Source organism: Athene noctua, chromosome 1 (genome assembly GCF_965140245.1).
Source record: "Athene noctua chromosome 1, bAthNoc1.hap1.1, whole genome shotgun sequence".
NCBI classification, from domain to species: domain Eukaryota; kingdom Metazoa; phylum Chordata; class Aves; order Strigiformes; family Strigidae; genus Athene; species Athene noctua.
In genome coordinates, this window is record NC_134037.1 from 162,383,186 (window position 1) to 162,405,875 (window position 22,690).

At 40.5% G+C, this 22,690-nt stretch overlaps 1 protein-coding gene and 1 long non-coding RNA gene across 3 annotated transcripts in view; one reads left to right on the plus strand and one right to left on the minus strand.

The window, feature by feature from the left end:
* On the plus strand, positions 1-13,777 carry IL10RB (interleukin 10 receptor subunit beta). 2 transcript variants are annotated; one of them, XM_074903068.1, is made up of 7 exons: positions 1-160; positions 3,666-3,789; positions 5,089-5,258; positions 7,468-7,634; positions 9,104-9,254; positions 10,753-10,910; positions 12,914-13,777. In XM_074903068.1, exons 1-7 carry the CDS (start codon positions 112-114, stop codon positions 13,124-13,126), a joined length of 1,032 nt encoding a protein of 343 aa, XP_074759169.1. In that variant the 5' UTR covers positions 1-111; the 3' UTR covers positions 13,127-13,777. The 2 variants fall into 2 exon arrangements, with proteins under 2 accessions (XP_074759169.1, XP_074759180.1); XM_074903079.1 differs by having other exon boundaries at positions 12,944-13,777.
* Positions 7,677-22,690, minus strand: part of LOC141959294 (uncharacterized) — a 17,780-nt gene continuing 2,766 nt past the window's right edge. The window contains exons 2-3 of the long non-coding RNA XR_012633426.1: positions 18,088-18,180; positions 7,677-8,179 (exon numbers count right to left, since the gene is read on the minus strand). This is a non-coding gene — a long non-coding RNA (uncharacterized LOC141959294). The remainder of the gene's footprint in view (positions 8,180-18,087; positions 18,181-22,690) is intronic.

Sequence of the window (22,690 nt, forward strand, 5' to 3'; positions counted from 1 at the left end):
GGGGAGGCGGAAGGGTGTCGGGGCGGCCCCGCTCCCCGGCCTGTGAGGGCAGCGCCCGGTGCCAGCGGCGCGGCGGCGGCATCTCCGCCGCTGAGGGAGGCGGGAGCCGCCATGGCCGCCGCCCTCCGGTGCGCCCTCTGCAGCTGCCTCCTGCTCTACGGTGAGTCCGCCTCTGGCCTGGCGGGGGGCGGCGGCGGGAGGAAGGGTCGCTAGAGGCGACCGGCTTCGTTCTCCGGGGCCGCGCTGCCCCGAGAGCGGCACCGACAGCGAGCGGCCGGCCGGGAGCCCGCCGCCGCGCCGTCAGGGTGCGGGGAAAGGCCGGCGGCCGCCTTCCCGCCCTTGGCGGGGGCTGCGGGACGCGGGCCCAGCTCCCCCTGCCCACGCGCGTTTATCTCCGCGAAGGCTGTGCCTCTGCTGGGAAACTGGAACTTCCCTTTTCGGTTTTGGACAATTGTGCGAGTCCCGGTGATGAAAGGCACGTGCGGGGAGCAAAACCGCGTCCTTCCAGGCAGCATAACCGCGGGCTGCGGAAGCGCGGGTGTCACTGCGCCCGCAAAGCCCCCCACGAACCGGCCTTCCCCGGCTGCCCAGGCACGGCCCCTGAAACTGGTCCCTGATGTACGTTCCCCAAAACAGGCCGTATTTGAGACTGGGATGTCATGCCTGCAAACATCTCGTTTATAAAGGACCAAACCCCACAAGTATCTTCTCATCTCTTTGGGTCCGTAGTGCTGAATAAAAAAACACTGCACCTGGAGGCTTTTCCAGTAGAAAACGCTGCCAGGGAAGCGATCTTTCAAAGGCATCGTGCCTTTTACAAGTGTATGTCAAAACTTGAGAGGAATCTTCCTCAAAGCATGGACAGTGCCCTAGGGAGACTCCTTGGAGCCAGGACCATGTTCTGCAGGAGAGGAGAAATCTGATGCCTGCTACTAGCCAGATTTTTTTTCAGCTATGTTGTTCACGCTGAGTCTTTGCAGTCTGTAACCTGCACCCATCTTCCTTGGTGTTCTGCGTACCTGGGATTTGCAGGTGGGAGAAGGTGTGGGAGCAGGAGGCCAGAGGTGCCTGCAAAGGGCACAGCGGCACAGCACATGCATGGGCAGAGATCTCCAAGGGCGAGTGCCTGGGGTGGGCACCGGTGAGGGCACGTATGCACCGGGTTGGCATCTCTCATGGGGGTCTGGGTGCAGGGAAGCGAGCAACTTCTGCTTTTATGATGTGAAGCGTTTTGAGTTGATTTGTTGGGTGCAAGGGTAACATTGTAGGAATTGAGTTTACATTTAAGCAGGGTTTCAATTTAAAACTCATCTGCTAAAGTGGGGGAACTGACACATGTTGTGTATGCATCAACTATAGACATACAGGTTAATTTTTTTTCTTAGAACTTATGTCATTAGGTTTTACTGCTGTAACATTTATGCAATAATCTGATCTGACAGGGTTTGTTTGCAAACCTCATTAAATTCAACAAGGCTAAGTGCGAGGTCCTGCACATGGGTCGGGGCAATCCCAAGCACAAATACAGGCTGGGCAATAAGTGAACTGAGAGCAGCCCTGAAGAAAAGGACTTGGGGGTATTAGTGGATGGAAAACTGAATATGAGCCAGCAGTGTGCACTTGCAGCCAAGAAAGCCAACTATACCCTGGGCTGCATCAAGAGAAGTATGGCCAGAAGGTTGGGGGAGGGGCTTCTCCCCCTCTACTCGTCTCTGGTGAGACCCCACCTGCAGCGCTGTGTCCAGCTCTGGGGCACCCAACATAAGAAGATCATGGACGTGCTGGAGCAGGTCCAGAGGAGGCCACGAAGATGATCAGGGGGCTGGAGCACCTCCCCTGTGAGGGCAGGCTGAGAGAGTTGGGGTTGTTCAGCCTGGAGAAGAGAAGCATCTGGGGAAACCTGATAGTGGCCTTCCAGTACATAAGGGAGGCCCACAGGAAAGATGGGGAGGGACTCGTTATCAGGGAGTGTAGGGAAAGGACAAGGGTGGATTTGGATTAGATATAAGGAAGAAATTCTTTACTGTGAGACACAGGAACAGGTCACCCAGAGAAGCTGTGGCTGCCCCATCCCTGGCAGTGTTCAAGGCCAGGTTGGACGGGGCTTGGAGCAACCTGGTCTGGTGGAAGGTGTCCCTGCCCATGGCAGGGGGGGTGGAAATAGGTCCCTTCCAACCCAAACCATTCTATGATTATTTGTGTTGCAGTAGTGGGCCAAAACATTTTCTATTTTAGTTTCAATACCAACAATTATTTTAAAATAATTAAATCATAATAGTAATAGACTGTTCATCAATACTACTTTAGGGTTTCCTTTACTCAAGTTTCAATAAAGCAAAACTATTGTGTTTTCATCATTTGTGAAGAGTGACAATGATATTTTTATCTGTATGATACATTTAATAACTCTCTTGCCTTTGAAGGTATTTCTTGTTTATCTCTGTTTTTCCAAAGGGTGGCTTAATAGCAGAATGAGTAAAGCATTTTAAATGGCAATGCAGTGAGGATATAAACATGCTTATGGTGGACTTCTTTTTAATTTTTTCAGTTTTATATCCAGGTCTGTGTAGAAAGACTGTTCATGTTTGTCCTGGTTTTGGCTGGGATAGAGCTAATTTTTCTTCTTAGTAGCTAGGATAGTGCTGTAGTATGGATTTAGTATGGGATTCAGCATGAGAAGGATGTTTATAATACATGATGTTTTTAGCTGTTGCTGAGAAATCAAGGACTTTTCAAATTCCCATGTCCTGCTAGTGTGCAGGTGCACGAGAAGCTGGGAGTGAGTATAGCCAGAGCAATGGGCCCAAACTGGCCAATGGAGTATTCCATATTACATAACGTCACGTTCAGTATATAGATGAAGGTTGTCTGGGAAGCTTGCTCACTCTCTTCCAGGATTGTGAGTTCGGGATTTTCCCTCCTCTGTGATCACTAGCCAGGAATGGGCTGGGCATCAGTTGACAGGTGGTGAGCAATCACATTGTGCATCGCTCATTTGTGATACCTATGTAGAATATCTATGATTACTATTATTAATAATAATAATTTTACTTTATTTCCATTATTAAATTGTTTTTATCTCAACCTACAAGTCTCCTTACCTTTAGCCCTCCAATTCTCTACCTGGGTAAGGGACGATGAGTGAACAGCTCCATAGTGTTTGGCTGCCAGCCAGGTTTAAACCACAGTGTTCCTCTTAGGAAAAAAAAAAAAAACAAAAAAACAACCAAAACCAAAACAAAAAACCCACCACCAAAATAACCCACCCTAAAAAGCCAAGCAACGAATCAATCCATGCACCTGTGTTATTTCCATAGTGCTACTGGTGCACTGCTTAGGAAAATTTGATTTTGACAGTCTCAGTGAGAGTTCATTACTGTAGCCTGATGGCTACATGCCAAGTCATAGGCAGTAACAAGTCAGTCGTGCGTAATAAATGATAAAGACTGTACTTACTGGAAATCACTGATGGTGGCTAATTTGTTTTTGTTGCATAAGCTCAGAAGGAACAATAGGCATCGGGATTTAAATTAATTATATTAAAGTCTGTTTTTAAAAAATGTCTGAGGCAAGGAAGAGAAGGAAGGCTGTGTTTAAGTTTTGGATGACTGATTGATGGAGAAACACATATTAAAATGTTTGTTTGTTTTTGATTGTTCCCACAGTATCTGGAATAGTGCCAAAACCCCAAAACACAAGAATTATTTCAGTTAATCTTCATAGCATTTTACAGTGGGACACACCTAGGTTTCACAGAGGGAATATAAGTTACACTGTCCAATCTAAGAGGTAAGTCTGGGGGAGTTGTGCTTTCTTTAATTCACATTTTACACCTGCGCATGTGTGTGATTTTGTTTCCTTTTTTATAGGAAGATCAGTAGCTGTTCATTTCTTTTAGCTTCTGAGAGGCTTATCTTCTGAGCTAAATAACAGAGCAGAGGCATTTTCTACACATTTCACACCTGAGGCAGCTTTGTACATAGGGTTTTTTTGGACCAGAAACACATTTTAACATCGGCTGTTATTAGCTCTGTGTGTGTTTTTTCTCTGTCATGTAGCTGTTACCTGCAATTCAAGAGACTTAGTCCTGCTGAGCATTAGGACCGTACCTGGCCTTCGCTCCAGCAGCATTCTGTGTTCTGCCACCAGTGCAGCCAGCTTGCCTGTACTCTTACTGGAAATCCCCAGTGAACTACAGGCTAGTGGGTCCTCCATTCAGTGCCTTAAACTTGGGACAATTTTCCGAGGACTCCTTTTGTTGGTTTGGTGGGTTGATTTAGCTTTGATTTGGTTTAGCCACCATGTCCTTCCGAGTTGATCTTTCCTGTTGGGACAAGCTGTCTGTGTGGCCGTACCGAGGAGGACGGCCACTTACCCTGCCCAGCGGTGGGCTCCCTGACTGCCTGCCGCTGTGCTTGGCAAGGAAACCATGTGATGGGCCAGAGGTCTCACGTTCCTGCTGAAGGTTGAATTCTTTGGCCAAGACAGGGTAGGATATAGTGCAGAGATGATGGCAGGTGCCTGCTGAGGGGAAATCCCCAAACCGAAGGTAAAGGCCAACTTAGTCAAAAGAAGATTTTTCTGGGTTCTGATAGCAATTATCTGTTGATCACTACATTCCTGGGTGGCCTTTTGATACAAAACAGAAAGAATATCATGTATTAAACAGTTCCCAGTCAGTTCTCAGGCTCTGTTTTCTCTGGCTTTTACTTACATGCATATCTTAAAGACTCTTCTGAACAAAGTCCAAGTTAGACAGCAAAGCCACACATAGCAATATTGTCTAATATTTGCAGACTTGTCTGATAACTACTGTCCGTTGAATCAAGTTTTCTCAAGAAAAGGGCATGATATTTACTGAATCATTATTTTAATCTCTTTATCATGGATTTATAGATGCATGTAAAATGCTTAATCATTACTACACACTAGTAATCATGTTTATTATACGCTGGATCTAATTTTTCTTGTCCATGAGTCATAATTGGTTGTATTAACCGAAAGATAGGCCACTTTTCCAGTTAATTGAGAGGAAAAACATTTAGTTATAATTTACACATTGTGCACATTTTGTTTCTCTACATACAGCATCAATTTCCCTGGAGACAGATATGAAAATGTGAGTACAAACTTGACACTCACAGAGTGTGACATCTCTTCTCTTCCTGCGTATGGAGACTACCTTTTACGGGTCAGAGCAGAATCAGAAAATAACCATTCAGACTGGGTGACCATCAGATTTAAGCCAATGGATGACAGTAAGCCTTTTTCTAATCTTCTGAAAAAAAATATTGTCTGTTATTAATGCACTTTTACAGTCTGGCTCCATAAGAAAAGCTATAGCATGCAGGTAATTTTAAAATTTAATTACATTGAACTATAAAATCTTAGTTGTAACACTTTCATTCTCTGAAGACAGAAGTTGCTGTCAGATAGCATAGATTCACTATTATAGCCAGATGTTAGATACTGGAAACATCTTTCAAGTTTTTAAAAAACTCTGTATTTTTCCCTTAAAATAAGGATAATTTATATTTTTTCAGCCAGGGAGAGTTTTTCTTCAGATTCTTGTGTATTCTAGGATTCAGATGGATATTCAGAAGGATTCAGACTTCCTATATATCTGAATAAATTAAATTACTTTCTTCATTGCTGTGTCAGGCAAAAAGGTTTCTTTATTTTTTTAAATTAATTTCACAGATAAAGATTAATTCAAAAAATCTTCATTGCACAATATTACCATTCTTTTGTGAGAGATGATTTAGACATTGCCTTGCATTACATTGCACAACAGAGATGTTAATCATGTTGCTGTCACCTGAGTTTGGGAATGAGAGAGTGTTTTTTACCAATGAGCATCCTCTGCTTTGTACATTCTTACTCCACTCGTAAGCAAAAATAAAATTATTTTAGATTATCTAGTTAATGTTACCCAAGGCTTTTTTCTCCTCACAGCTATTAATACAAAATCATGCAGGAAGCTTCTGTTACACCTTATCTTTGAGGAAAAACTTTTTAAAATCCCCTTTTTTTTTCTTGTTCTGCCTTCATTTGCTTGAATTTCATCATTCTGTTCCTTGGATTTCAGAGTCTAATTTTACCGTTTACAGACTTGTTTTTCAAAATACTTTTATTGGTTAACTCGCCAAAAACATAATGTTGATATAATTTAATTTGCCTAGAACAGAAGCACTGAAATATAGCATGAAAAAAAAGCCAACCACCAAACAATGTTGCAAGTATAAATTAGAGCCAAAATAAAATGTAATACAAAAAATATGGATATGTTTTCAGAGTAGAGAGAAAACTTGTAAATCATTAACAGAATTGTAGTTTGACATATATATGAAAGAGCATGTGGCCTTCAGAGCAGACATGGCTTTGGAAAGGCAGCTTATTCCTGAATGGGAAAATCTGGGTATAAAACTAGCTAGAAAGATATATCTAGGAGTACTGGCCAACCGGTCAAATCTCTGAGGAGGACATGAGAGTTTTTGATGTTGTCATAGCTGATCTGAGCAGAGCATCATAATAAAAATACCTGATACTGCTTTCTGTGTTATTATTTCTGATAGCGCTTTTTTTTTTTTTCATAAATTCCACACTGTATTGTGGGAATAGCCTAAGAAAACCAGAGTAACCAAGACAGTCTTCACAATTTTTTTCATAAGTTCAACAACATATTTGTGAGCATTACGTGAATGTACAGTCCAGCAAACAGGGTTTTTTAAATTTTTAGTTCTAGAAGCACATATTTCTAGAGGAATGCAAAATTATCTGTATATTGAGCTCTGCCTTTCTTAGACACTTTATAGTGTGACTGTAGCCAGGCAGAACTTCAGTAGAGGCAGCCAAGGCAAAGCTGTTAGCTCGGATTATGGGAGACTTTAATGGAGAGCTCATTGCTGACACAACGTAGCTGGTAACTAAACTACTCATGAAATGATTTAGGTAGTGGCACAAAAACATAATACAGACAAGCCATTTACAAGATGCAGGAATATAATATTCAGTCTAAGGAGTACAATTGGTAAGACATGCAGAAATAAATGTTTCTGTTTTTCAAAATGATCACAATGATTAAAACACTCACTAGAGGGCCTACTCAGATGAGACAGATGTTGCGACAGTTTAGTCCAGAAGGAGAAGTGAGTAATAACCTATAAAAATAGTCCTTCCTCTCCCAGGACTCGCCACAGCTGGCAAAAGAGAACTGAGTTAATTTATGGTGTGGGAAACATAGTCTGCAATAGTATCTGTTATTTAACTGCAAAAATAAATCCTTTTCAAGACCAGTTCTATAAGGAAATAATTTATTAAGCCTGACCCATGAAAGAAAATTAATTTCTTTTAATAGAGGAAATTATTTAAAATGTGAATTGTCATGGGTTGTATAAAAATGTCAAATTGAAAACAATGCGAAACTGAATGCTGTTCTTTCTTCTCTTCCACCTTTCTAATATATAGCAGTCATTGGGCCACCTGATGTAAAAGTGAAGTCAGAATCTGGGTCCCTGCATGTGGATTTCACAGGCCCTTCATCTGAACATAAACATGACAAGTGGCATCTAAAGCAATATTACGGCTCATGGAATTACAGAATACTGTACTGGAAGAAAGACAGCAATACAGAGGTAACTTCTGCTTCCTGGTCATTGTGACTCCATGACTGTGATTTATGCTTTTCTTGGTAAAAGAGCATGTTCACGAAGTTCCAGATGATAATGGTACTGAAGGAAAAATTTATCTCTACTAATTACAGTGTAATAGTCTAGTCACTACAAGCGCTATTCAGAGGAAACGGCAGATAGCTGTGTAGTTAAACAGTAGCATGGATATAATTTGCTCTTTCCATTATTAGAAATAACTGCTACATAATGAGAGTTTATTCTCTCAGTTTAGTGATGTGTTTATTTGCGATGCAGTCTTCCCCACCAAATCTCTATATTTCACACATATAAGCAAGGGCAAACTCAGAAACTGTAACATCAGCAGTATCTGTGACCATGGCAATAAGCTGACCTAGATTCAAATCTCATGTCATTCAAATATTTGTGCTCTTCGTGGGACTCTGGGCTTTGAATACCACCATGGATGAGGCCTTATATTAGCTGTGGTCATCTTCACCTCTTCAATTTCTTTCAGTTGTAATTTGCTTTCTTCCTCTCATGAACAGCCTCTTCCATAGCCAGATGTGTTACAAAATGCATGGAGAAAGATCACAAATAATATATTAATGATAGGGTCTTGAGTTCTATTACCAGAAGATACCAGTCACAGTATAATTAGTGCTTTGTACCTCAGTACAATTTTCATATAATAGGACTCCACTGCATATAATTCCGATTTGTATTTGTTACCCTGCAAAATTGTTTGGCATTCAATGCCAAAAGATAAGGGATCATAATTTCCCAATAAACAGACTGGATTTCAATTCCTAAACTACAAGGCATAGTCTGTGTAACTTCATAGGTTGTTTTTTGAAGTGGATGCTTGCTCAAAATATCGAAACCCAAAGAATCTGTTACTACGTAACGGGGCATGTCGCAGGGACTCCTATACTCTGCAGGGACCATATAGTTACAGGGACAGAATCAATCATGCCTCTAAACAGCAAGTTGCATCTACTGTCAGTCACCTAATAGCTTCCACAAGCCTTTTTGCGTTCTCTTTTTGTTTGTTTGTTTGTTTTTTGTCTAGAACATCCATCCTACTTGCTCTGTCTCAAATTCAGTTATGTTTGCCCATGACAGCACTCTTAGTTGATCTCATTTGGTTAAGCAGTTGTTTCTCTGTGCAGGCAGATCTCGTTTATCACATCTCCATAGGCCTCTTTAGCCTAAAACGTCATTTAATGCTTCCAGAAGCAGCCAGAAAGTCAGTGGTGGTAATGGTCTCACACTCTAACCATAGGCGAAAGAGTTAGAGTTATCAGTTATGTGATATAGGCAGGGAGGGCATTTCATTCTGCCTTTAAAAGCCTTATTCACATTGCAGCTATAACTGCTAGGGTTTGTCCTGCTAAATGTAATTTTAAATACTTAGCCTGTCCATTCACTGAACTCGTGCTTTTCAAATTTTTTGTATTCTTCTCTATTATTAGGTAACTCGCATAGATACTGAACATAACTCTGAAATATTATCTCAGTTGGAGCCATGGACAATATATTGTATTCAAGTGCAAGCAACTATCCCTGAGTGGAACAAAACAGGGAAGCTGAGCAGAGAGCTTTGTGAGCAGACAACCCACAATGGTAATACCTGGTGAATCACAGTGGGACATGTGCTGTAGGAAACTGGGAAATGTGCAAAGCCATTCAAAATGAAAATCGGTGCAATGTGTAAAGCTTCCAGAAAGAGATGTGTTTGTCACTGTAGTATTGGTGGTTAATACGTCTGTGCCTTTGGAGCGGAGAAGTTGGACTGAAGTGAAAACTACAAGCAATACGGCATTGATGGCATGATGCTCTCCATTCCTCATACTCTGGAAATCAGAGTTAAATGGACTAGCGGCTCCTCACTGATCACACTGTGTGTCTGAATTTCTTTTACTATCAGCTGTGATAGCCTTTGTTCTGTATATTTGCAACCGAAAAAGGAACTGGGCCATGTGTTGCAGTCTCTTTCATCTGTGGTGATATTAACAGTGTCTGTCACAAGGCTAAGCCATGATGTTCTTTCTCTGTGAAACACAGCAGTTACTAATCAATAATATGAACAAATATTTTTGTTTAGATGCTTTCCTTTTAATTTCAAAGGCAGTTAAGTATAAAAGCGATTTCCTTTCCAGCCATGCCACCTTAGCTGCTGTCTGAAGTCCAGCAGTAACCACCACATGGTCTGACCCTGTCGTCTCAGCTGGGAGCTTCATGTCCCTGGTTAAAAGAAAGGATGGGGTCCTGGGTACTGTCTTTTTCACAGGCATAATGTGTATTTCAGCTAACTTATACCCTCAGATAACATGTGGAAAATCAGAGACAGAGACACAGGTTAATGAGGAAGCTGTCTGGGGGAAGCCTGGGGAAGTTATTGGGCTAACCTGTTTCTCGTATGTTTTTCCTCATAAAATGTTTCCTCGTGTATTTTTCCTACAAGCATACTATCTGCATGTGCTGCAGCTGAATTGCAGGTGGGTTTTGGAGGTGGTGTTGCTTGTTGGTTCTTGGCTTGAACAGTGCTTAGCAAGCATAGGTTGGTTTAAAACATTTATACAGTGATGTATGGATACATCTTCATTCCCATTGCCTGTTGTGAAATCCCCATGCATAATTTTTTTTAAAGGCTCAATCTTACAGACTTTTGTTCCCTGCTGTGTTTACTTTGCTGCTATTTTTACAGATTTCTTTAAAAGTGGAAGCCTATACTCTGGTAGTGTTATGTGTCAACTTCTACAGTCCTGAAACACCACAGACTGTGCAATAGCTTTTTACATACGGTTTTGTTGGTCTTTCTTCCTTTAATCATTTGCCTAGTATTGCATGTAGAATCACCAGTATGTGTAACTGTAAATATCTAAACATGATGGCTTGTAAACTTGCTTTATTAGTAACTTCCTCAGCCTATTCAGACTGAAAATTTAAGAGCCAAGAGGTGTTTTGCAACTGGAAACAAAGACTTATGCTTGCAGTTACAATTTTGTAATAGTTTGGGGTTTTTTTAAATTCCATAGAGAAAGTTGTAATTTGAAAATAATATATTCAGAAATTAATAATCACAGTTCTAAATGTGTTTTTTTTTTCTTGTCTCTTGCAGGTGTAACTCCTGTGTGGATAATTGTGAGCGTTCTTATAGGATCGGTGCTGTCTGTTGTAATATCTGTTCCTGTTTGTTTCTTTTCCTTTTTGTATCTATATCGACTCACCAAACATGTTTTCTGCCCTTCATATATTTTCCCACAACACTTGAAAGAGGTTTGTTTTCTACCTAATGCAATTAAAATCAGCCTTTTCAGCAGAACCGCCTGCTTTTCAAAGGCCTTCTGTGCCAAAACCTTTAGAGCTTCTTTTATTTTGCCTTCTTTCATTTCCACCTGATTGCTAGCCATCTGTAAAGTGAAGACTATTCTAAGGGGGTTTTAGACTGTAAGGAGCAGTGGTGGTTATCTGTTGTTACATAGGTATGGTAAAACTCACTCATCTGCCAAACATAAAAAGCCATTCAAAGAAGGATAAATGATGAAGTCATGACTTTTGGAAACAACTGACAAAAGAAGGTACTTTTCAGCACGAGAAAGGTAGTGGAAGTTAGTTCATTTAATATTTAATTTTTGGCATTATAAGGTCACAAATTTTGCATGAATGTTAGCTCATTTTTTTCATCAAGTTCTGTGGTGCTGCATAGACATAAGTAAAGACTTCCCTTTGAAGTATACTGATGTGTAATAAATTCTAAAATACTGTCATTTTGAACTGTTCTGCACAGAATGGTCCAAAATATTTAAAAGCTGAACAATCAAAAACTTGGCATGGACCTTTATTACTAAAGCAACTGCATAATTTGTAATATGAAGCTTTGTATGGCTTAGAAACTGGATGTTTTCTTTCATTTTAAAGTGAGAGAATAACAGGTGTTAACCTTCAGTTCCTCATTTTAGAAGGTAAATAACTGAGATATCCATCTCCCCTCTCTCATTGTAGACGTAAAATTACACTTTGTTCTGAAACAAAGTTCTTTCACAAATATAATAATGAATTTTAACTTAAAGAATGGAGTGAAGTCTGAAAACTCAAGATAAAATGAGAGCAGGGAATGTTAGCCATTACTATTGGGGAATACCACTGACCCTGTTACCCATATAGCAACATAAAAAGGCTGTAGCAGAATCTCCTCAGACCTGATCAATACTGAGTCTGGTCAAATTTTGTTTTGCTTAGTGGTTTCTCACAAGAAAGGAAGAGTTTTCATTTTTACCAGTGGGTTATAGTGTTTAATCACAGTAATCAAGTTCAGTCATGCTTACCTAAAATTACATCTGTCAAAGGCAGTGGTTTTACTACATGAATATTTGAGATTGCAGGTTACTGACAGAACATTTCAAATCAGTTTTCTAGAAAAAGGTCTAATAGTAGTAATATTAGTATTTTTTTTGTAATTGCTGTGAACAGGTTTCCTGATAGAGCAGCTTGTTTCTTATGTAAAATGCACTAAAGTAATAAACAGGGGTCAGGTCACAAGAACAAAATGCAGCTGTACTCCTCTAGCCACTACGGATGAAGTGAACTGCTACTTCAGCTGCCAAAATGAGTGGTTGACACATTTTTACTGTGTTGAGTAGGTGTGCTGTTCTTGTGTTGACATTCAAAATACAGTCATGACACCCCGTCCACATTGATTCTTGAGGCTGGTTCCATCTTATCAATAGAACAGGGAGTGGGAGGAAGTTGTGATATTTCGGTACTAAAATTAAGTCATCTTTCTCACTGAACTGCATAGTCCCACAAATCTCCCTCCCTCTCCTTTACTTGACTAAATGGTTATGGTTTATGTTGACATTTAAAGCATCACTGTTTGATGTCTGAGCAGACAGGTCTCTGAGATGGCAGGAACAATTCACATCTCTTGGAGCTATTCCACAAATCTTTCTGTGAACTCCTTCACCTACAGTCAAGTCACCACTTTTAGATTTTGTTTCTTAACAAAACCCAGGTATTTTATTTTTTTAAGAAAGTTTGTATTGCGAAGAAGTCACTAACCCCTGGGGTATCTCTTGCAAGTAAAGGCACTGCTGACTTGCTTCTAAGCCTTGCACAGGATGTTAAAGTGAGCAGAGAAGTTAGTACGTTGTCACTACTCTGGGACTTCTAAGGATTGAGAAAGCCAACTGATGTGTGGAAAACAATATAAAACATGTTTCGAAGCAAACAGGATGGTATGGCTGGTGCAGCCTAATTCTCATTTCCTCTTTCCTTCATAGTTTTTGAGCAACCCTCCCAGTGGTTCGCAGATTTTTAATCCACTCCCACAAGAAGAGCATCTTTTTTATGACAAGCTAACCATCGTTTCAAAAGAACCCCAAAATCAGAGTGAGGAGTCTGGGGATGAGGCCAGCAAGACAGCAGAGCACCTTCAGGACTCTGAACAAGAAGATTCTGATTCAACAACAGTACCAGCTTCAGAAAAGGCCTAAGTGCACTCCTCATACTTCACTCAGGCCAAAAAAAAAAAAGCAAACGGGCTGCTGAGTTTATTTTCTTATTGCTGCATTCTTAAGACAGTAAAAATTCTTATATGAAGATGTGTACACAGACTTTTCATAGAATCATATTATTTTTTTAAAGTACAAGAAACTTGACTATAGGTGAGGAATTAAATGATACTAATTTTTGCCACTGTAGTGGCTCACTGTTAAGTTACAGCATTACCTAGGATCATATTGTGACATTAATTTAAAAAGCAAATATCATATATGTAATACTAGTTAATTTCACTTTGATGAACTATTTATTGCAAAAGCTAATCAAAATGGCATTGTATAAGGTTTGTAAAAGAAAATAATATTTTGTAAAGAAAGATGTGATCTGGCTTATTTTTTTTTAACCAGAAATTGTGTGTATTTCTTAAGGATATTCCTACTGGCATAATCCTTCTATTGAATATTTTTTTACCTGATGCAAAATTATATATTTGTTAGGATGTTATGAACTTGGTATGAATAAACCAAACACAAATTTCAGTGTGTTTTGCATTCCAAGGTGTTACTCATACTTCATCGCTAAGGATAATGGGAACATACCAGCGCCCTCCCAGATAGCCCTCTCTGCTCAGGTATTGCTCAGTCCCCTGGGCCTCTGCCCTGCAGTTTCTGTAGCTAATTAAATTTTGCCTACTTAATCCAGAGTCCACTGAAGTCTGCAGAAAATTTCACAGCTGAAGTGGGAGTTAAAACATTCATTTTACTTACCTACTGATAACACATTCTTAATTCAAAAAAAAGTAAATCCAGGTTGATGACTCCTGTGCTACATAATGCGATCTCACCTGCAGAGCCCTGTTCATGCATATGAAGGTTACATCTGCACCAACACTGGGGCATAAAGTGTAACCTTTGCCCTATGCACTAATTTTGTGACACAAAATTTGTGTGTCTGTGTTATTACATCAAAATGAGAGTGAAAAATTAAATTCTGTCAGCAAAAGGAACTTGCCACAGGTGAAGTTGTGTGTAAATCATAATGATGTGGGAATGGCAAAATTTTTGGCTATGGTTTTGCAGTTTGTTAATGCGTAAATATTCAGTTCTTGGGAACTGCTGCAGGAAGAAAACATACGGAGAACAGGCATTGATTCTTTATACCACCCAGCTATATGTAATTTGCGCACACTTTTTCTGCAATTTATTCTGGTTTAATGTGGAATATGGAAAAGTAGGGAAGCATTTTCATTTTGGTTATTGAAAGTGTTTAGTTTCATTGGTGCTTTTCTTCACCTCTCACCAAATCACCAAAGCTGCTCTGTGAGTGCTGCTCCTAATGAAGGCCGATGTCCTGTGTCTGGTATACTTCTCCACTGTAAACATTCAGCTCCCTGTGTGTTCCCTATCCCTCCGTCCACAGTAGCAGCTTCTTCTGTATATTCTTTTTTTCTGTATTGTTTTTTTTTGGAGGGGGGGCTTTCAGAAAGGCAAAAACCACATAGCATGGCTTATATGACCAACACGTCTGCTCATTGGTTGGCCAGCTGCGGTCAGAAGAGGGTTGACATTTCCCTGCCTTTTCCTCACTCTTTTAGTAGAGTTGCTTTTGTCTATCCAGTGGCTGATTTTCATGTAAAAGCAGGAAGTTCCTGTCTATCAAATGTGGCTGAAATCCATCAGCTGATTCAAAGGTTATGATGAGGGCACAGATAAGGCAGTCGCATGTGCTGTGCCACTTTGTTACAGGTTCATTGGTAAGCCAAACTGGGGGAAAGAAAAAAAATAATCTTGGCTATTCAGAGATAGTCTTTTAAGATTAAAGCAGGATGCATGTGTGCAAGAACACTGTCTCTGAAATTTTGAGAGGTTGGCTTCCACCATTTAAAAAGAGGAAGCATTTCCCCTCATGTCTTTGCCAATACAAATGGTTCAACTGTCACATGAGAGGAGGGGGAAAGACTCTATTCTCAGACCACTGCTTCCTCTTTCAACACATCCAGACATGTGGGGAAAGGATTTGTCCTGATCACTTTAACTTTTCTTTGATATGGAACGTGGTGTCTTTAAAGAAACAGCTGTTTTAAATTCATGTGAGCCCATGTTTAACCTACTGTGTAGTTCATCATCAAAAAACCTTTATACAGTAAATTCCAAAAAGAAAAATATATTAATGTTTCAGCTGCATCAGCATGAAATTGGAATGAATTCCCCAACTCTGCATCTCAATAGGTCACCAAAATTTTCAGAAAGTCCAGAGACCTGTACTATCCTAGCAAAGGTTCCCCCTCAATCATACCATACTCCAGTTGTCTGAGGACACTACACCAGTGCTAGTGTTATTCTAATGCAGATAACTTGGTAAATAAAATTAGGAAATTATATGCCACACAGAACAGAAATGAAGGGTCCAATTCAGAATATATTTAATAAAGATCATCCTGAAAGAGCAGAGACACATTCTGTGAAAACCTGATTTGATTCTAATCTGATACTCTTCAGAGAGCTGGGGATGAGTCTCTTTAACCAAGTAATAAGCGATAGGACAAGAGGTAATGGCCTCAAATTGCGCCAGGGAAGGTTTAGGGTAGATATTAGGAAGCATTTCTTTCCAGAAGGGGTTGTTAGGCATTGGAATGGACTGCCCAGGGAGGTGGTGGAGTCCCCATCCCTGGTGGTGTTTAAGAGTCAGGTCGACTTAGCACTGAGGGATATGGTGTAGTTGGGAACTGTCATTGTTGGGTTAATGGTTGGACTGGATGATCTTCAAGGTCTTTTCCAACCTAGACAATTCTGTGATTCTCTGATTATCTGGTGTCACAAGTCTTATTTCATAAGAGTTAACCTTGTAGTCAGGGAATCCTCTAGCACTGATGTCTGCTTGCTTGTCTGCTCTCCCTTCAGTCATATGAGCATCCAGCATGTGCATTTGTGCAGTGTAGCAAAGCATTGTTTGTATTCCTTTTTATAAAGGAACTCAAAAGTAATGTTAAATAATTGTCTGACCTTGTGGAGGACTTAATGCTTCATTGCTGACTTCTCACCTCAGGTTAAATCACTTAGCTGCATTGTCCTTATAATTCCCTCAACTCTTAAATGAGGATTATGGTAGGCAGATACCACAGTGATGGGAGAGACAGAAGCCCTCTAAGTAAGCAGACAGACATCGTGTGAATAATGATAGAGCAAGCAGAAGAGGGTTAAGGCCTGTAGCTAATGTGTACAGCATCCAAGAAACCTCAGTAAGGCTGTTCCAGTGCAGCATAAGGAGGATGGGAAGCTGTATGTTCAGTGACTGTTAAAAGACAGATTTAGCTTGCTGAACCAGGCAAGGTATTTCTTGGATGACTCCTTTTTTCTTTGCTAAATTTCACTCTTCTGACCTCAGAAGACGGTTTAGGACTAAAAAGATAGTGATATGCTGTACTTCAGAGCTCCTACATGCAGTGCTCATTTAGACCTGACTTGGGGTAAATAAATGTGTTCTCCTAAAGGCATGATCCACAGCAGCTGAAGGAACCTGCCACAGATAAATGTAGAAGGAACTTCATGTAAAATTTCAGGCACGTGATATGAAACGCAAATACAGAGCATCACAATAAGAATAGGAAGAATTTACAGCACTATGAAAAGGGAAAGCCCGGCTCATTTTTCACTTCTGACTTCTCACCTCTGATGTATTTTGTTCACCAAATTTTATACTGAGCTGACTAAAACCCAGCTAAGCCATTATTGTCTATGGTTTTTACTCACATGTTGCTAAGCAGCTATTCCTGGGGATTTGGGGTTTTTCCAGTGTTCTGCTATTTAATGGGCTAAGATCCAGTAAATCAGTTACACTTAGATAAAAGGACTAAGTGACAAGGGGTGATGTATCCAGAAACTCTAATTCTAGCCCCATAAGGCCAATGTCCTGGGCTCTCCCAGGACAGTAGCTCCTTCAGAAGGTAACATCCTGGGACCCTTCCGTGGAAGAGCACCTCTTTCCTTCATGACTACTGAAAAATACTAGGCTACTTTATCCTCTTAGGCAAGGTTAATCCATACAAATACCTCTCTGATATCTTGTATTCCTCTTTCTGCTCTCCAGGGAAGTCAGGAATCTAGTTGTGACTGGGACTGAGGCCAAACATGGCTAAGGTCAGATATTGCAGTGCCACTTGTGAGGAATCAAAGCTGACTTTTATTTTTAAAGGTCAACCTTTCCTAAGAGCTCCTAAAAGTAGTCCAGATTTTTTTCTTCAGAGTGACCTGCAGTTTGGTTTGCTTCAGAAGTCTTTCTGTTCCAACCTGAGTCATCACAGAAAACCATTTGTAAGACCCCTCTTCTTCAGCCACAAAAGCCACAGCTTCACTAGGATGTGTAAAATGAGCCAACAGGATTGGGAACAAGGTGCAGCCTCTGTCTGTACCCAGATGGACTGTATGGCCCCAGAGGTACCCCAGGCAGTATATGGCACCTGGTGCCTCTTCAGAGAAGCAATAATTCAGAGAAGAGTTGATCTTGAGCTAAGCTTGTGGAGATTACAATGAGAATGAATCAACAAAGTAGCTGAACTTCTAACTGTTATGACTTAAACTGCAAAGTACTGAAGTATGCAGCTAACTGGCACAGTGTGCCAGGGATTCTGGCAAAGTGATGAGTGAAACAGACTACTTTGAAGATCTGGGAGTTATTGGAAAAACATTTGAGACATGAAACGCAAAGCACAGCAGGATGATTAAGGAATGGAGAAGTGTGGGAAAGTGAGGGAGAGCAGTCTAAGCCTGTGGTGAACAAAACACTACAGAAGAGCGCAATAAGGTAAGACAGCAAGAGAAGGAACAGGAGTTTAGCAGGTTCCAGTCAAGGGAGTGGAGTAAGCATTTCAGGGAGAAAGGGAACACCGAGCCCAGTGCCAACCATGGGACTAGGGATGCGATTGCCCACCAGCTCCACATTTTTCTTTTATCTGTACCTGTGAGTAACTTCGGTGTCTTCCCTCCACAGCAGGTCCTGGAGGCAGCAGGGAAGGCTGGCTGGCTGCAGAGCGCAAATCCTCATCTGCTGGCTGCCTGGCCAGAAAGAGTCCCGCTGAACAACATAGCCAGAAATGCTTTCAGAAACTTTATGACAATCTATAGAAAAAGCCTTTAAACTGATTATTAACCAGAAATACAGCATAAGAATTTGTGATATTACGTTACCCATTTGTTTCTGAGGCAGGTTGTGAAATAACCATTATTACTTGACAAAATGTAATTTTCTAGTAATCATCAGTTATCGAATAAGTGGTATGGAGTGTCATCAAGGCTCCTTCCCTTGATATTGCACTGTCATGAAAAAGAAAGGTGAAAATAGCTATTTTACAGAAAGTACTGTGAATAATCAACAGGCTTAGTTGACCATCTGCATGCAATATACTGGAAACTGCTCATTTGCACTTCATAATGCAGAGTCCTTTCTTATTTCTTCCTTACAAATTGGATTTGCTTAAGTTAATTTTGCATGCTTTCAAGTAATTACTGTAAAAGACTGAAGACATAGACTGATAATGACATAAAAAAGACAAATGAGAAACCACTGGGGAAATCTTATAGAGGAAATCCTGGTTCCAGCAGCACTGATGTGCATTCACTAACGCTAGGATTTCACCCTGAAGAAAGCACCAGACCAAAGAATCCGTTCAATAACTTTCAGTTCTTCCATTTTCCCATTGACTCTGACATCATGTCATTCAAACACTGTCTCTCATTTCCACTCCCGTCTCTTGGCTCCTGTCGTTTACATTACACTTTCTAAAAGCAGATCACAAGGTCCTCAGAGCAGGGACTTTCTTTTCCAATCTATGTGAGTAGCATAGATACAAAGATGATGTAAAATCACAACTGGAGCTTTCCACATGTGTTCAGTTTTCAGACACACTGATGTAATGGTACAAGACTTTGAAACTCACCCTGACCAAGCACAGCAGTTATGGAATATTAACTGTGAAGGTGAAAGTTGTAGATGTATTATAGTTAGGCATTTTGACGATACTAGATAGGTCTTCCCAGGCTGTAAAAGACGAGGTTGACAGCAGGCTTTCCACATTCTTCCAGCCTGGCTGATGCAAATTATGACCTCTCTTTCGTTCAAAACCTAATGCACTGTTCTGATCAGATGCCTGTGTTTTATTTACCTGAGTTTTCTCATGTGCTGAAAATATTCAGCTGTGTCATGGCTAAAAACATTTCTGATACATGGAATTATACCTGTCCTCAAAACCAACTTTGTTTTTGTAGGTCTTAGGGTGGAGGGTCAAAAGAAAAGAGCAAGAGATGAACATAAGAGTCTTTCTAGAACTTCCTAAGTGTGAAAATAAGAGTAATGCAGGAAATATCATTTGAAACATGCTTAATGATAAAGTCCTGTGGTGTAGCACTACCACCTTTATCACTCCAGCTCTGAGCCTGTCCTTGCTCTTTGTATCCCACTCCTTTCTGAAAAATGACAAAATGCTTCCTGCAGTACAGTACGTCAAGAATACACCAAAGCCAAGACCAGAAGGGTGCATGGTAAAGAGCATGTCATCTCAGCATCAGTATGGGAGCAGCTGTGAGAAACAAATTACTTTTAGCTCTTGTATTTGCACTGGTCGCAAGAGTCACTCTCACAATTCTGGAAGCAAGACCTTGCTCACATTTTTACTGAAGAGAAAGGGCAGTTTGCTAGAGCAAGTAATAAAAAGATTAATACTGGTGCAGGGCATTGTCTTCCTTAACCTAGGAGACTCACTCACTCCTTTGCTGGTGGCTGAAACCTTTAACTTGACACCTGGAATTCTTTACCTCTTGAGAAACTGCAAAAGAAAAGGAGGTGGGGATTGCAAAGTAGAGAAAAAGCACTAACTGGAAGGCTTAAGCTAGCTGATCAGTTCTCATTCAAATAACAGCCATGCCCTGGACACTACCAGCAAAATTCAGGGAGAAATTCCCACGATAGTATAAACCTGCAAAGATGCGGAAACCAGTATCAGAAACCAGGGATGCAGCACCCTGTCATTGGATCTTGGCCACAATAAAAGCCACAGAACAGTTGGTCAGATTGAAGTGCAAATTAGAATGAGAAAGAATATTGAAATATTTTTGAAAACTTGAACTAGTATTATATAGCTTTCTTTGATGTGAAATACCCCAGTCCCAATAAGATCAAAGTCTCAAAAGCAAATCGGTTGTACCACATGAAAGAGGAACAGGCATTGCATAGATAAATACCTGTTTACATTGACAAAAGCATTTACTTGTGGAAAATTCCTCAATTATAGCCTTGCCATAGTCCATGCCATGCTATTTGGAAGCACGGGGGACATCTACTTTCATGTGAGCACAGCAGTTCAACCACACTTGGTTCAAGAAATGTAGAAATAGAACCCAAATGTCCAGACACAGCACTGGGAAAGAACCAGGTGGGGTTTTTAACATATACTTCACTTGTAATGTTTTTAGCATCCAAAACTATGTAGAAAAACTATCACTCAGCTACACAATATCAATGTATTAACAAAAATTTGATCTAATTCCCTTTAGGGAACATCAGTGAACTTTGTGCACAAGGCAGAAATGGTAGGTTGTATTCTGACTTTAATACAGTTTTTTCATATCTTACAAGATACTGTCACAGGCGAGTTAAGAAAAACTGGTCTAGGCAAAAGGAGACAAATGTGGGACTCACAGTGAGTCATAAATTATAAATGAGTCAGTGTCTCACTGTTGTGGAAGAGGCAAATGCCATACAGAATACTGCACTATAATCCAGGAAACATGTAAAATAATCCTTCCAACTATTTAGCACTAGTAAGGCCATGTGGAGCGCTATATCCAGTGCTGGGAAAAGTCAGGAGGAGGACAGAAACATGCTTTGTGAAGGACGATGGTTTTACGTGATCTGGTAAAAGGAAATCTGATGACAACATGATGTCAGTCTTCAAAAATGTGCAAGGTTTCTGAAAACAGGAAATTAATAATCTGTGCTAACAGGCCATGACAGACATGAAAGCAGTTACAGGACTGCAACAAGGCAGATATGAGGAAAAGTTTTCTAATTATGAAAACAGGAGAAACATCGGAGATACTGCCTGAGAGGTGCCTTATTAAAAAAAAAAAAAAAAAAATTAAAAAAGCAACTACAACAACAAGACCAACAACTAAAACCAAATGTCCATTGGGAAGGGGGTAGATACGACCGATCCTGCCTTGGGGCTGCACAATGAAACACTGGACTCCCTAAGGTCCTTCCTTCCTGAACCTATGTTTCTATGCTTTTCAAACAAGATTAAATACTGTATTTGCTTCTTTTATCCTGTTCCAGAGTTGACATGAGAAGAAACAAGCAAATTATTTCTCCTTTGTCTGTCAGCCAACTGAAATAAATTCAGCAAAGCCTGTATGGCTTAGTTTCCTCCACCACATGTATGTTTAAATACTGACATTGTTAACCACAGGGGCATACATTGTCTTCCCTCTTGTTTGGTTGCCTATGGACTGGAGATCGTGCTTCTCTTCTAACATTGTATCGACATTAGTTTCTGTTTCTTTCTTCTATAATATCAGTGAGAAAATTGCATTCAAACTTACCAGAATATAAACTGTAAATGCTATGGTATATTTATTAGGTTACTAAGTATTTCTACCAGTAATAAACTAGTAAACTAGGTGTAGTTCAGAATGTAGATTGCAAAATGGTTACGGTGAAACGTGGTTTACATAAATAACTTGCCATAAAAATGTTTCCCTATGAACAATCAGACTCAAGGTCAAAAATGCCCTTCAACACTATATCCTCTCAACGTTGTGTTATATCCATGCATTTATCTTCTACAAGCTGAACCATAATGCATCACTTATTTCAGTAACAGCTCACTCTTGATGTGCAGAATGGAATTTTGCATTTTTTTTTCTGGCAAGGCTTTCATATCTGAGCATACTTTAACTCGGCCTTATAGATGGTTTTAACCAGACTCACCATTTTAGTATCACAGTACCCTATATCTTGCAAGAATACATTTTGCATAATTTCTGCAGCCAGCGTCTAACTTTAAATGACATAGTTTTCCTCCCACGAAGACTGGAAAAAATGTACTAAGTACATCTCTTAGCTTTTAGCACTTCATGACTGTGCTAGCCAAGAGCTGGCAGTCACATACTCTCAGCCATCAAAATTTTCAGTTGTTCAAAGCCTTCCCCTCATCATGTAGCAAGTGCTGCTTTCCACAGCCTTGGGCTCCCTACCTTGGTTTCAAGAGTGTGCGGGTGTGTGGGAAGCTGAGAGAGGCCATATGAACCACTCTGATAGCAGTAGCCTGCTCCTACTCACTCTTTTTCCAGGTGTTGCTCAGATCTCTGCAGCAACAGGCTGCAGGCACAGAAGCAGCATGCTGCTTACAGGTGTCCTTGTAAGTGTTCCTGTAAGTGCATGTGCATCAGAAAATACGACGCTTCCAGGAAACAATGAACCTTGTGTGCATATGTTACACACATGGCCTGCAAATGTACAGCAAATCCAGCACCCCTGGGAAAGGGTAGATTGACCCTTTTGGGACA